Raw genomic sequence first — 15,897 nt, 5'->3', positions numbered from 1 at the left:
CGGGCTGGTGCTGCTGCCTTGAATCCTTCCAATTATGTAAAGACAGGCAGTCCTCCTACTGCTCCAGAAGTTCACTTGCAATTCAGTTGCTTGGCAAGGCAGCCCATTTCCCCAGAGCTGTGATGCTTGGTGCTGATGCTGCCAGCTGGCCCGCACAGTCCACTTAGCCCACAATCCAGTGGTTCCTGGACTTGGGGACTTCATCAACCAGTTTTTATTTTGAATTGGTTTTTAATTGGGAGACTGATGTAAGATTGTTGATGTTTTATTTTTCCAAGGAAAACATCTTTTTAAACTATCATCTAATATCACCATCATTTTCTAAAAGAAAGAACATTTTCTAAAAGAAAGAACATTTGGCACACACACACACAAAAACTAAAGGATGGGACGATCTTTTATATAGAAAAACTTTAAGCTTTACGAAATGCTTATTATTACATTTGTCACTTGGAGAGGGCAGTCGGGAAAACTCATCGTGGGCTGACATTGGTGCCCACCATCACAACCTGCCTGGAGTTGAATTCCAACCCCACTGATCAGAGCTTTAGGGGAACAGGCCAGTGGTCTTGGGGTGGATCCTGGTATAGGTTAGGGTACCACCTGTATAAAAACTGTCACTCAGGTCTGATGCTCCTCCTGACTGCCCAGCTGGTGGCTCACCTCCCTCCCTGGGTTGATGTCCTCATGACATCTGTCTCCTTTATCAGTGGCCCCGAATCCACCACATGACTAGAATCATCTGGACTGGAGCTTTTCCAACTGCATACTCCCAGGTCCCATAGTCTGAGATCTGGTTCAATAGCTCCAGGATGGCGTCTCTCGGTCATCCGAATTTAGGCACCTTAGACCTGTGCCGCACCACTCAACCCCATGAAATGAGTGACCAGAAGCCGTCAGCACTGCGTCCTGAAAAACAGAGCTGGGAACAGGGACAGAAGGCAAGGGAACCCAGACTGAATGGAAGCACGTGGGCCACCAAGGGAAAACAGCGCTGGTCGCAGGCTGTGCTGATGCCAGCGCGTGGAGCTGGGGGACGGGGGGACTCTCCATGTTCACGGCCAAACTGAAAGGCTCAACGGGGAGGTGACAGACGGGGCAGCAGGACGTGAGCACGATCTGTATGTTCACAAGGAAAGGGTCTTGTGGGGAAGCTTCTTTTGGATGCTGCCTGGCTTCTAACTACCGCCGTGGCCTCTGCAATCTCTCAACGCTGTCATCCTCGACCCCTGCCTCCGTGCTGGTCCCCTCACCCAGTCAATCGTCATCAAACGTCTCCACCCCCATCCCTGTGCCATGCACGCAGCCCAGGTGCTCAGCCAGCATCTGACGACTGTACTGAGCTGGGCAGGAGCACGGGCTGCACCAGGGCTTCCTGTGGCGGCTCCATCCAGCCCTCACGGAGACCGGCTGCGAGAGAGAGCCAGCGGAGTGTGAACAAGCACAGAGAGCGCCCATCCGCGCCTCCAGGATGCCACTCCCCTCCACACCTCACCCCAGCAGCTGGCTTCAGGAGGACACTGCAGTACTGTGGAAATGTCACTAACAATATCTGAAAACCCACGTGGGGCTCGAGGGGACTCATTCTTGTCGAGTGACTTGGGGACAAAGTCTTGTGAGCTTGCTAGGCCATCGGGCCCTGCTGGCCTCTCTCAGCCAGGCGGGGTCATTGCTCTCTGATGAGGTCACGTGGTCCTGCAGATACGCGTAAAGAAGGCCCCAGGCCAAGGCCATGATTTCGTGGTTGCAAGCCTCTGACGGTGATGGTTCCTCTCCACACACAAGGCTGCGATGTGAAACAGGGTACAAAGCTCAGAGGCGTGCCCTGGTGTGGGTACAGGGGCACAGATGTGCTTGGGCTCAGGGATGCACAGGCAGAGGCAGCCAGTGACGCCGTGCTGGCTCCGGGCTGCACCCAGGACTGTCGTATTTGATCTCCTGTTTTGATCTGTGGTCTCACCCACCGGAGGATGTGGATTCTGCACCTTTTCCTCCTTCCACCCCAATAGAAGCTCTTTAGGATCAGCCCTGGTCCTAAATTCAGACTTTATAAAAGTATTTCTGACCTTTCCCCACAAGGATCCCAATCGGAAACTGGGAGGAATTAGCACTTCCTTGGGACTTCATCTAAACAACATCCCATGTTTGCTCTAACAAGCTCTGGAGGGCATTTGGTCACATGATCTTGCTTTATGGGGCTTCCTGTGGCCATGTGACCCCCCAAAGCTGCTGTGTGCCAAGCATCTGGTTTCTTAGCTAATGTCAAGCCCTCACTGGGAAGAATTAATTGGACCGTCTTAAAATACAGACCACGAGAACCATGCATGGGAGGGAATACATTTACTTTAAGTATAAAGGTTTACTATTATTAACAAGTTATCACTATTATTTACATGTTTATAAAACAGAAATAAAAATGACATACACATTTGGTGCCAAAAGTGGCTCATCCAAACTAACATCAGTACAAAAATAAACTTTCGAGCTACGTGTTTTTAAAAGAAATGTCATTGAAACAGTAAGGGGAAAACAATCTGTATCGGTCATGGGTTGAAATGCAAACATCATCACAGCAAAGCAGCCCGGGGGACAATGACACCAGTGCCTGCTGGAAGAGCCCTTGCCCCCGTCTGGCATTCTCGCAAGAACCCAAGGAAACAAAAGGCAAACGTACAAGTTATGTTCCTGAGCTACAGAAGCTTAGAGCCTCTAAACTGTTGTGAATTTCGGCTACAGAGGATCCGGGATGGGGTTTGAGCTGATGAGCCTTCGCTGATGGCACAGGACATGGCACCGTGCATGGAGGGGAAGCTTAAGCCCGCTTGTGAAGCAGAGAAAGCCTGTGTTCACAAAGCACAGCATGCACGGGTCCTCTCTGTCAGTCGCCGAGCCTCGCAGGTCTCCTGACCGCTGACAAACAGTGACGCGGGCAGAGGGAAAACCCCTGTGCCTACCAGACACGCCCCTGGGCGATTCTGACAGAAATCCACCATGTTTCCAGGGTCTCAGGCCTTCACAGACACACGCTTGTTCACCCCTGGCCGCGGACCCTGGCCGTTGACCCAGTGGTCAACGGAGCCGGGACCCCAGCAGGGAAAGCAAAGCCAGCCCAGCAAACCCTCTGCCCACCTCCACGTGGTGCTTCAGCCTGCAGCAGCCTGTCTTCCTCGTTCCCCACAAGGCTGGGCCAGGACTGCATGCCTGGTGGCAGTGGCACGCTGGGCCAGGGAGGGCGCTGGGGGAGCAAAGAGCGCAGCCTTCCAGCCCCCGAGAGGCAGGATGCCCCCCAGGCACAAACTCCTCTGGGGCCCCAGCGAGGAATGCAGATGCTGAGGGGTGGGAAGGGGCTGTGAACGGGCTGCAGCCCACTTAAGAGCCGATGAAGGGTCCACAGGAGCCGACACCAGCTCCCCAACCCTGGGGCGGTGTGGGGGGGCAGCAGAGTGGAGGAGGGGGCACCAGGCAGCCCCTGCAGCGGCAGCCCAGCTCTGCTCACTGGTCCTGGACCTTGGCCCTCTTGGCTTTTAGGGACAGGTGCTACAAGAGAAGAGAAAACGTCATCGCTGGGGTCAGTCAGACAAAGAAAGCAGACTTCAACATGGTTCCCATGGAAGTGACCAAATCAAAGCTTCCATCTGGCCCACACCTTCTCAGTAAATGGCCTGCCCCTCAGGCAATAGAGGAAAAAAGCCCAAGTGACCAACAAAGGAAACGGGCCTTCAGTAAGCCACACGGCCTGAGGTCAGGCCACCCTGGCTCAACCTGGGCCCCCGGGGCTCTGTGGGCACCTGTCAGTGAGACGCGTCTCCCCCTCCACCCCAGGCCCCCCCGGCCAGCACTGCAGCCCAATATCCGTGCTGCTCTGGGACCTGCGCTCGGGCCACAGATCACCTCGCGTTTCCTAGAATTTCTTGAGAACGGTCACGGGAAGGGCTTCTCCCCTTAGCAACAAAGAGGTCAGCCAACTAAAGTCAGGTACCTGAGCTCGAGGCCCTACTCTCATCGAGCCCTGCGCAAGAGTGGGGAAGACACACAGGAAAAGGACACTTCCTGGTGACACGTTTTTCTTTTAGAAATGTCACTCTCTACCAGTATAAATACCCCAGGAAGCATAACATTATAATCATGGGCATCAGATAATAGGACTGGGGGAGACAAGCATTCTTTACACTCTAAAGTAAAGCCAAAAGTGCTAGAAATCCTAAAATATGCATTTGAGGCAGGGAGTATAAACGGAAGATTTCAATAAAGGTCCTCTGTTCACCAACTGAGGTATCCCTGATAACCCCTTAATAATCATAAACCAACAACCAGGAGATATCCCAGATGTGCTGCCCTAACGTGCAGCAGGATCGTCACACGAGGAATCCCCAACCCGCCGACTGCCAGCAGAGCAGGCCCGCCAACCCCAGCACACTCGCACTCCGTGCCCAAACCCCATTTCTCAGTGCACCTACAATGGCCTCAAGACAGCCATCCCCCTCGCTGACAAGGAACTGCAGGCCCTGAAAGAATGCAGGTGCACAAGAAGATGAAGCACCCCACCAAGCACGACAGGATGGGTGGCCAAGTGAACAGGACACAGGGGTAAACGAGCTGCAAGAAGCCACACTTTCTAACCACTGATGCCCAAGAAAGGACCAGTATGGATTCTTGCAAAGGCCCTGGTGAAGAGGGATTTCCCTAGATTCCAAAGGTATCTCAGAATCAGGAGAAAAAATTTAAGGACTTGAAAGGCAAATCTCTGAAAAGGTCGCCCTGTCCTTCCCCTCTCCAGCTGTGGATCTTCCTGAATTTCTCCAAATTCCCTCCTCTGTGCACTTCACCTGACGTGACCCCTCCCACTAATGGTAGACACCCACAGCCTTAGCTTGAGAATGGGGGGTGAGGTCATCATGCCTGTGGGACCATTTCTGGTGCTCATTTCTGAGGAGAATGTTGAGTATAAACAAAGCTGACTCTGGACCATTTCAGGCCTCTTTACAGGGTGAGGGCAACACTCTGAAAAACAGTGGTAATGGAAAGTCACCGAAGATGCCAGGAACAGAGCCGGGGAGGATCTGTGGGCTGTGCATGGTTGCGAGGTGCTACACTGTGCTCAACAAAGGACCATCCACCATACATGGGCGGCCACTGGCGAGCAGCAGGGCTCTGGGAGAAATCAATCCATTTTGGACAAGTTAGTAACAGAAGTGCCTTTGGACTGTTTAGTTAGGGAGGGACCAAGTTTCTTGGGGTGTGGGAAGGGTTAGGGCCCTCGCCTGTAAAATGAGGTTGTCGACCTAGGTGATTTCTGAGGTCCCGGCCTCTCTAAAAATACTCTGATCACAGGCAGTCATCAGAGTGGAGCGGAGGAGCTGAAAAACAGGCATTTGGAGAAAAAAGACAAGCTTGGCATTGTCATTTTCTCCAAAATTCTGAGGCAATCTGCTCTTTAACTTTGTGTTCGAGCGAGAGAAACTGTGATTTTGACTCCGCTTCTAGGTTAATTCTGTTCTCCAAGAGTCTAACTGAGGCCGCTTCAGAATCACCCTTCTCTAAGGGCCTGATTCCTGCTACTCTATCAAGCGCCCTCACGGTGCACCCTTCTCCTTAGTCTCTCGTCTGCATTTCCAATGGCTGCTCTTGGACTTGTGAAGTCTGCTGCTTTCCACCTGAGTGGTTTGCAGGAAAAAGATTTTCTTTCACTTCAGGTTTCTTCTTATCAGCCCAGTACAGCAGAGACAACACACCGTGTTATTCTCAGTCCCTGCAGTTGATCTCATTTCTAGCTGAAATATCTGGATGAGGATACGTGAAGAACGATGCAGGTTTTGGAAGGTTTTTCTGTCATATTGTTTAAGATTTAAATATCGTAAGATTTTAAAAGGACAATTTCCCTTAACATTGCTGGAGGGAGAGGGATGTGAAGATCCTTCCATTTATAGGATCACAACTCAAATGTTTTGAAGAGCTGAGCAAGTGAAATAAACAAGTGAGGCAGGACCTGGAGAGAGTCACTCACCCACTGCAGGCAGCCAGCCATTCCTCAGCCCCTGTTGATTGCTGCCAGGCAGTAACTCAGGCTCAGAAACTCAGCAAATTTAACATTTCCTTCAAGAGAATCTTGAAACGCATATTTAATGTGAAATCTGCCAATTTTAAAATATACCAATCAAGCCAAATTTTGGTTTGAAAACACGGTAGTCTGGTTACAGCCTTGATGAAGTAACAGGTTTTGGTTTCCCTTCTGTGGTAAACAATGCTGAAACTGGACAAAATATCTGAAGCAATCATTTTCAGGCACTGGGTAACAGCACAGGGCTGTAATCCTTGAGAGAAAGGAAACACTCGAGGTGAGCTTTATAGTCATCCCAGGTCTCTGCATGGCCCTCCAAACCTTGTCATAGGGAAGTGAACCCTAAATAGAGAACAGTGTAGCTGGGCAGAGGGAACACAGATCAGAGTTCAGAGCTGCTGAGCTAGCTGGAATCTGCAGGACAGGGCATCAGAAAGGAGGAGTTCCAGAACCCTACACAGAGCTACCACCCTTAAGTCTTTGGCTGAAAGCTAAGCTGCACATGTGAAGGCCAAGGTTCCATAAGGCTGGCAGAGACTAGTTACTGGGGAGTTGTGACCTCATATGGAGATCTGGAGGTTTGTACAGTGCTGGAGACACTGGAGCTCTGACCAGCCAGAGTGCAAAGGCCTCAATGAACATCCTAGGCATTCAGTTGAGGCATCAAAAAGCCCATGTCTTAGGAGCAGGGCTACTCTAGACCTGCCTGAAAAACACTAAAATCAGGCCTTGGTGGAATTAAACTGATCTGCCAGTACTGTCTACTAGGAAAAAACTCAATATTCTATAAAAACAACAAAACCAACTTTTCACAACAAAGCACCTATAACGTCCAGCATACAACAACAAATTACTAGACAAGAGAAGCAGGAAAATGTGACCCATAACAAGGTAGAAAAACAGTCTAAAAGCAAAATAGATCAGAGATGACAAAGATGCTGAATTATGCGCATGTCTGCCGTGGAAGAAGAGCATATACTATATACACAGCGATGCCGGCACTCAGCATCTCCCACCATGTGTTTAAACCGCCTTGGGTTTAAGCTTGCACATGTGTTTACCATCCTGGCGAGGCGATCCTCATCAGAAAATATTTGTGCTGCTTCCTGTGAACACAGTCCAGTGTGACAGAACTTCTTTGGAAATGGTTTAGAAGAGCAGAGGGAGAGAGAAAGAGCTGAAGATACATTCTCTTTTTTCATCGTGTAAGTTAGAGGGATTTATGTTTAAATGCACTTCACCACGAGCAATGGTACGGTGCTTTCACCCAGAACGGTCTGGGACCATGCATGGTAATGGCCTTTCACCCTATGTACCATTGTGGGGTGGGGGGACGGGACAGCAAGTTTAGGACATTAAACTGGAAAATAAATGTGTATTTAAAAATACAAAGAGGCAGGTAACAGGTGGTTCTGGGGGACAGGCTCAGTTCATTCCTACCGTTCCTTGTTGATAAAAGTGAGGAGCCAGCTCCAATAACCAAGCAGATTCAATGGCGGTCACATCTCTCATGTAATACTTGGAGGTCTGGATAACTTCATTGTAGATAACCCTGAAACAAGAAGAAAACATGAGCTAATTTCCTGTATCTTATGATGAGAGTCAGAAGCACAACAATTAGAGATGGCGAGTTTTCTCCCCTGACCTTTAACGCGTTTCTATCTATTCTGTGCGCCAGGCCCTACATTAAACAAATGCATTCATGCTGCTCACTTAAGCCTCATGACCTGAGTGGTGGGCACCAGTGTGTCCATTTTACAGAGGAGACTCCAAGTCCTACGTGATTTCCAGGACATCTCAGTTATCAGCACAGGACCCTCTGGATCCTTATGCTTTTACTTACAGAACTCTGAACAGAGCCTAATGTATTAGAAAATGCAGAAATAGAAGCAAAGGCTCACTGATTCTGAAAGGAGCTGGGAATTAACTGTAAAGAGACACAAGGGAACTTTCTAGAGAGATGAAAGTATTCTATATCTTACTAGGAGTATGGGTTACGTGGGCAACACAATTGTCAATACTCTTCCAATCTATATAAATTATACTTCTATTAAAAGAGGTTTGCCTGAGGCTGAGGTAACAGACACCAAAGAGCCAAGAAGGTAATTTAAATCCCCAGATTTCAGGAGTGCATATATTAATACAGATATCAGTTTCCAGGGACTCCCCTGGCGGTCCAGTAGTTAAAGACTCCGCACTTCCACTGCAGGGGGCATGGGTTCAGTCCCTGGTCAGGGAACTAAGATCCTGCATGCCACGCCGTATGGCCAAAAAAAAAAGATATCAGTTTCCAGAGCAAGTTTATCTCCTCCCTGAAGCAGCCAGCCCTGACTCTCTGGCACATGAAGTACCAACCTCAGCCACCTATCGAATACATCTCTATCAAAGCCTTTCTCCCCAGGCACTGGAACCCACCTGTGTCTGTCAGGCTGTGGGCTGGGACCTGAACTGCTCTCTGCACAGCTGTGCCCAGCGCAAGGACAGAGCACCTAGTCCGTGGGTGAACATGAATGTTTGCTGAGTGGATGAGTGAGCAGAGGAATAAGACCACTGGCTTAAAGGGATCCTTGATAGAGCAGAAATTCTATAGCCGATCACGGTAGAACAAAGTCAGCAAACGTGTACTGGGCGCCTGTACTCCAGCCGCTGGGGACCCAGAGACGAACCCAGAACTAGGCCTTGCCTTCAACACGCTTACGAGGCAGAGGAGCAGGAGGGGGCTTACCAGCGGGGCGGCTTCTCTGCGTAGAGGACCGATGCAGGGTGGATGTGCAATTCATGATCGTCACGAATGGTCCTTGGGAAGCAGAACAATTTTGTCTCAAGTACATTTTCAACACTTACAGCAAGACCTTCCCACAGACGCGTTTAACGTCATCAAAAATGCACGCAGGTTGTACTTCACACAAACAAAACTATTCTCTCCATCTTCTCTTGTGCCCTTTATGATCCCTCCCCCGCTGTCACTCTAGAAATCAAGAATAAATCACATAAAAAAGGGAGAAGAAAAGCAGCACATGGGCATTCAAAAAACTAACCGAGAAATACATTGCTCTGCCTATGTTTATCTTCTGTAGGTTCTCTTTCAAAAACTTCCTTGAGGACAGAAATAATATATACGATTACGTCTATAAACTTTTCTATTAAACAAGGTTAAATAGTAAAGATAAATAGTAAAGACTGTCTAATGGGGGAGACTATAATAGGAGAAAAAAAGAAAGCTCAATATTGGACTATCCACTTCTCTGAGATAATATTTCAAATTCCAACTCAGACTTGATTCAATTTAATTCAAAAACTATTTACCACGCACACAACTACTGGTAAGATGAGCTCACAGGAGAACCTTAGGATGCTGCTGCCCAAACCATAATTACAGAGCGCTTCTGTGGGTGCCAGGGACCTATGTGCCCGGCAAGTGCCTCAAGGCCATGACCCAGCTCATCTCTGGCGCTGAAATAAAGCCAGCGCCTGGGGTCCTGGCTGTCCTATCAGATGACTGCCACTGAACTCTGTCTCAAAGGGACCAACCACCACGAAGCCTATTATGTAGCCTGTATTTTTGTTGAGGACACTGGTGAAAGAATTCTGTAAATGCTAGTAGAAATTGCTAATTAATACTCTTGAGGAGAGCGGGGCAATCAAATGACAACAAAATAACGGCACTCACTGCAGAAGATCACAGGCCTCTCCAGAGCTGCCTCAAACAGGGAACACTCACCATTGGGAGGGGGAGCTCATACAATGGGCAACAGAATCATGATACTGATAGGCTAGACTACTTGGCCTGGAGTAACAAACAGAACACACTAGAGACAAATGTAAAGTGCTATACTGAGGATCAAACAGTCAGCTACTAGGATACTAGATGGAGGAGACCTGGCTGCCAAAAAAAAAAACAAAGAAGCCCAGCGCAACACTGGGCTCATTAACAAAGCCCAGTGTCCGGGACGGGACATCATGGTGACTGCAGGATCACAGGACTGTCATATGTTCTGAGGGGGAAAAGCTAATGACAATATATGGAGGAAATCCAAAGACAAGCTGGGGAGAAAGCCTTGTGACTGCTCCCTTATTAAAGAAGAGATCGTCATGATCACTGCGCTTTAAACCAGCTACAATGAAGTTATGAGACTAAAAGGAGCTCAGAAAAGACAGACTAAAAATAACAATTCAAAGAACTGGAACGATTCAGTTAGAGCAAAGAGGCCTAAACTATGCGTTAGCTTTTACCACATTGGAATATACTAGAGGTTATCGGAGGGCATTAATGCTCAGTGATTTTTCTATGCCTAGAAAATGGAACTGGAAGAGACAGGCTGAAGTCTGTAGCAGTGGGAGGGGTGGCCAGCACATGAAGAAACACTTGCCAACATTCAAATGTGGCCACTATCTATCTGGGTAGCTGCAGTTCTGCAGATCTCTAAAAACATCAGGAACTGCCCAAGGGCAAAAGTAACTTCTCTAGGAAAGATCATCTTCAATGGTTCCCTCTGGTCCTATTATTCTCTGATTAGAATGGAAATATTACCAGCTTGCAGACTGGTGACTGTCATGCTCCTACAACATGTAGATGGGCTGAGTATTTGAGAATCATTTCCATAAAGTTAAGACATTTCACTTAAAGCTATACAGCTAACCTCAATGCATCTTTAGAAAGAGGCATGATACAAATAAAGAAAAATGATTTCATTTCTCTACTTTCCCTGCATGTCACCTTGCTATGGGGTTTGGATTATTTTTAAGATTTCAATGCCTTAAGTGACTTCCCAAATAACTTTACAAAATATCATGTTACCTATAAGCTCCAGTAGAATGAAACCTCGCGGCATTTGCAAAGAATCCGGAAACAATGCACCTCAGAACCGGATCTGGATCACCTACACAAGGTAGCAAACAGAGCGATGGATGAGACTTCTTCTGCCCTATGCTCTGTGTGCCCAGGCCTGTGCCGTGAGGCCCATCCCAGGCTGCTTCGAGCTACCTCGCAACCATCTCCTGGACGGGTCCCAGCCCCACGCTTCCCAGTGCTGGACACCTGCCCTGGCACCATCTATGGAGGTCCCCACCCTCCCACGATGGCTGCTGAGGGAAATACGCTGGACTGTTCCCTTAACCTGGGGCCCCCAACCCCTCCCCGGGCCACAGACGACAAGACCAAGGCTGAGCACCAGAACCTACAGAGCACTCCACAGGCTGGCCAGTGACCTCGGAACTCCCTTTTAGGAGAGCATTTTGCAGGAATGATGTTCCTTCCATAAGACACAACCTGGGACACTAACACTACAATATTATTTCTGTGATTATAGCTACAGTTTGTAATTCTTCAAAATTTTCAAACATCTCATTTTAATTGGTGGCTGTGTTGCTACAGTAAACATCTTCCAAGGATAAAGCCTGCCCATTTATTAGATGATTTCCACAGGATATATCCATATTATTGTGCAAAATGATAATGTCATCTATATGGCTTATGATATATATTTCATCAATTCTAAGACCCACTCTTTTTTAAACTTTAACTCACTGAAATCAGGACAGCAATTGTATTATAATTGGCAGCATTTTTTTCTTTCTTTATGATACATAAAATAATGGTGTGTCTTACAAATGATGGTGTCTTGGATCCAATAAAATATAGTACGTTGGTAAATAGGTTCCCAAAAGGTGGTATAATTTACAAAGTCATCAACAATGTATGAGAATGTCGGTTTCACTGCATTCTTACCAGCAATGTTCTAGCAAAAAGGTACCCCTTCTTTTATTGTACATTTGTTTGATTACTGTCTATATTTCTTCTTTTGTGAATTTTCCATTCCATTCCTTTGCCCATTTATCAACTTGGAAACTAGTGGGTTTTTTTTTTTTTTCTTAATATGTTAAACAGGGAATTCCCTGGCGGTCCAGTGGTTAGGACTCTGTGCTTTCACTGCCAAGGGTGCGGGTTCAATCCCTGGTTGGGGAACTAAGATCCCACAAGCCATGCAGCACAGCCAAAAAAAAAAGCTAGAACATTATTTAAAAATATGTTAAATAAACTCATTCTGTCAAAAAGTTTTTAATTTTTTATCTCATATATGCTGAAAATATTTTTCACTGCTTGCTTTCTTTAACATCTAGAAGTTTTAAATTTGCATGTAATTTATTGAATTTCCATGATTTTCTCTATTGTTCTTCAGCACAGAACTGATAAATCTCAAATCTACATTTCTAACCACAATTTGATCCTAGATTCAGTCCCTTCTCTCCAATTGCCCAAAAGAAATTTCTATGTAGAACGTGCATTGTTATCAGGACGATACCACTTCCAAGGGGTGAAAATGGGCTCCTGAGGGCAGGGCAGTAGGGATCGTAGACATTACAATGACTGTGGCCCTCCAGAGCTCAACCTCACCTTACAAAATCTTATCCCTTAGTATTTAATTTCTCTCTTTAGGAAGAGTTGAAATTTTCTCCTGTGAGGGGTTCGATAGGGACAGAGTAAAGGGACAAAGGAGGTGATTAGATAGTTAATCCTACTAGGGGATTGTAAGTAGAGAAAAAGTATGTAAGTTAAAGATCACTCAAGAAGGCAGGTTTGCTTAACCACAAAACCAAGCTGGCTTGCTTAGCAACAAAACCGTGCAAGAGAAGCATGAGACACGCCCCGAAACAATAAAACAATGGTGGAAGGAGACCCACATCCTGCCCAGAGAGCTCAGTACGATAGTGAGTCCTAGGACATGCTTCTCTGCGCACACTAAAAACAAAAATGTAAGCACCGGTGACATTATACTGAAACTTGAGATGATTTACCCTATTTTAGTATATGTTACTGCCTTTTTGCTCATTTCCACTGCGCCATGACAGTCCCAGTTCCACCATGTAGGGACAAAACTCCCTCACCCGACGCGGAGGAGGAGCTGGTGATGGAAGCCTGATGTCTACTCCAGAATGAGGAAGAAGGTGGTCTTCTCCCCCTCCCCACTTTTGCTTTGATTATAATACTGTAGCCCACTAAGTTCTCGGCGTGGCAGCCTCTCGCCCGCCTGCCTGTAAGCCTCACAGGAGTCCTATTCTAGTAAATCACTTCTGATCATGTCGCCTCTCACTGAATTCTTTCTGCGCTGAGACATAAAGAACCGGCGCTCCTCAGAGCCCGCCAAGACACATTTCTGCTGTTTCAGGTTGACAATGAAAAACAGGTTAAGAAACAAAGATGCAGATGCATGTTGTCCTCTATCTGCTGGGTGACAGGTGCTTGACCGGCTTCTCCCCAGTTAGTTGCCCCTGTGAGCTTCCTGTTTCTATTGATGACACCAACTCTACCCAACCACCTAGGTTTCAACTCTTCCCTCTCTTGTGAGCTTGGTCATCCATCAATACTCTCTGAGCATCTTATATGCTCCTCTTTCCCAGCACTTGTCTCCACAGTCCTCCCTACCTAGCAAGCCCTTTGCCACTGGTTTCTAATTCAACCAGTAAACTCGACTGGACTTCCGCCACCACTCGTGGCCCATTGTGAGGCCTCCCAGGCCAGAGCCCCAACCTGGATTCCTTCTTCCCTGCATTCCTACTAGAGCCCCCATTGCTGTCCGCCATGATCACTCAAACGCCAACTCCTGTAGCTTCTAAGACGACTGATAATCTCATACTGCAGTAGTGGGTCTCTGTAGGAATCTCTCCCTTCACTGCACTGTTTCCTGAGAGTAAGAACCATGTCTTCCTCATCATGTAATTAGTTGCTCTTAATATAAAGGCAAAATAAAGCTCTGGAATAAAACTGCCTGAATTCTGATTCCACTGTACACTCACTGCGTGAGACCCTTGTGCAGCAAGTCGCTCGTCTCCTGAGCCCACTTTTCTCATCTGTAGAATGGGGACAACAGCAGCGCATGTTTCACTGGAGTGCTGTGAGCACTAAATGAATTCACATATGAAAACACTCACAACACTGCCAGGCCTATTACAGGCGCTTCATAAATGTTAGTGAGCACTAGTGGTGCTGAGAGTGCGGTTGAGGGCCTGGCACCCAGGAGGTGCTCGAAAGACAACTGCTGAATGGCTGAGCAGACACATCACCCCCTCAAAAGTCTGAGCCACACAGACCTGGCTTCGCTGGTTACCAGCTGTGTTGTCCTGAACTTAAATTAACTTCTTCCTGGGGCCTAACAACTCCTCTGTAAAATAAGGATAACATCACCCACACCTCAGAGTAGGAGATTAAGTAGAGAATATTAAGTAGAACCCCTGCCATGGTGTAACCTAGTGTGTCCTCAGTAGTCACTGTCGCAACTAGAGGCCAGAAACTGTGTCTTACACAACTTCCATCACCCCAGTGCCTGCCTAGGCTAAACGCACGGCACTTGCTTTAGTAACACCTGTAACTGAAAATAAAATGCAGTTTATGTGGAATGGCCATAAATGTTGTCCACTTAAAAGTCATTTTTCTTGCAAAGCCTACATGGGATAATTAACCATGTAATGTACACTGATGTGACTGTTAATGATTCTTAAGTGTTGTCAGGGCTTGTTAAATTTTTTCCCAAGAATGGCCCTCAGAAATAAAAATGGACCTCCTTGGAGGAAAATACGCTACTTTCACATGCAGCTTTTCACCAGCACGGGCAATTCAAAACATGAACCCGGTGTGGGTCCAGAGTACACTGTGCTGCCTCACACCAGCCCAGCCTAACAACTCCAAGAATGCAGCTACACAGAGCAGAGAAAGGGGCGCCACTGGTGGTGGCAGTGTATTCTTACCTTCACTGGATATCTTGGGCACTTGAAACTTGACAAGAAGCTTTTTCAATTGCTCCCTCACTGTCACGGCTCTGACGAGACCCTTGTAATTCAGGAAATGCTCCTGACACCACTGGGAGTTCTTATTGTGCTACAGGACAACCCAGATAGAAGGAGAGTGAGAAGAGCACAGGAAAGTTCTCAACTGAGGCTACGTGGTGGAGGTCATTCACCTCTCTGCCCCCGTCTGCTTACTCAATGGGACAAGATCTTCAGATCATAACGGGCCCTTGTTTGCCCCATCTCTCTAAACAGACATTGACCACCGTGCTCACCACCTGACTGCTCTCCAATCTCACTCTCTGTGCTAAAGGGCAAGTGAGAACTTAGTGACAAGCAGAATTGTTTTTAATCTTAAATACCCATGGGAGCGGCCAACTATCAGACAGAACCCCTTCCCTGCAGTTCTTTGCAAATCCACGTTCCCTCTCTGGCAGGCTTGAATTTATCACTTTGACAACAGGCAAGTAATACGACACTTGCCAATTTAGAAATAATTTGCAAATTACTATTATTTAATCCCCAAAGTATGATTTTTCTATCAACAGTACTTAGTTTTGTTCTATATTCTGAAGTATGATCATTATATCCTAAATTATTGCTGTGGGAATGTACCTCTGAAATTATAAGCCAGGGAGGAAGGTGTTTTTACGTAAAGAGCACTTTCCCAGAAGGCAACTATAGAATAATGCACTGTAGCCCTGGACCCGCTTTCTACTGGTAGAGGAAGCTGGAAATGGTGCACTGTTTTTGCACAAACGAATTTTAAGCGACTTAATCCACAATTAATAATCTCAATAAGAGATTCGGTTTTCTGAAAACTGTTCATTAACTAAATAATCTCGCTTCAAATCTCTGGGAAAACAAACACTTAGTATTTCTCCCCTTCTAAAAGAAATTATTTAAGAAGTAAAGATGAGATACTGAATATCTGAAATGTCTCATTTCCCCCTTAACATCCTCTCCTTTATATAAGAAGTTTATATATTGTTTTCTTTTCTCATTGCTTTCATCATCATTAGATCTCTCTTTTTAGCGTTTTTTAGTGAGGACTTTAA

General features: G+C 46.9%; 1 protein-coding gene across 2 annotated transcripts in view; it reads right to left on the bottom strand.

Moving 5' to 3' along the window:
* Positions 1-2,491: 2,491 nt before the first annotated feature.
* DHX35 (DEAH-box helicase 35) overlaps positions 2,492-15,897 on the bottom strand; it is a gene marked incomplete at its 5' end in the record, with an annotated part of 70,454 nt that continues 57,048 nt past the window's right edge. For both annotated transcript variants that reach the window (XM_082857024.1, XM_082857023.1), the window contains 5 exons: positions 2,492-3,537; positions 7,499-7,610; positions 8,784-8,855; positions 10,857-10,938; positions 14,801-14,930. In XM_082857024.1, the coding sequence (XP_082713150.1) occupies positions 3,493-3,537; positions 7,499-7,610; positions 8,784-8,855; positions 10,857-10,938; positions 14,801-14,930 (441 nt within the window). In that variant the 3' untranslated portion in view covers positions 2,492-3,492. The remainder of the gene's footprint in view (positions 3,538-7,498; positions 7,611-8,783; positions 8,856-10,856; positions 10,939-14,800; positions 14,931-15,897) is intronic.

The sequence above is a fragment of the Leucopleurus acutus genome (assembly GCF_964270905.1).
Source record: "Leucopleurus acutus genome assembly, chromosome: 16".
NCBI classification, from domain to species: domain Eukaryota; kingdom Metazoa; phylum Chordata; class Mammalia; order Artiodactyla; family Delphinidae; genus Leucopleurus; species Leucopleurus acutus.
Note: the sequence above shows the minus strand (reverse complement) of the source record. Positions and strands in the feature narration are given on the sequence as shown.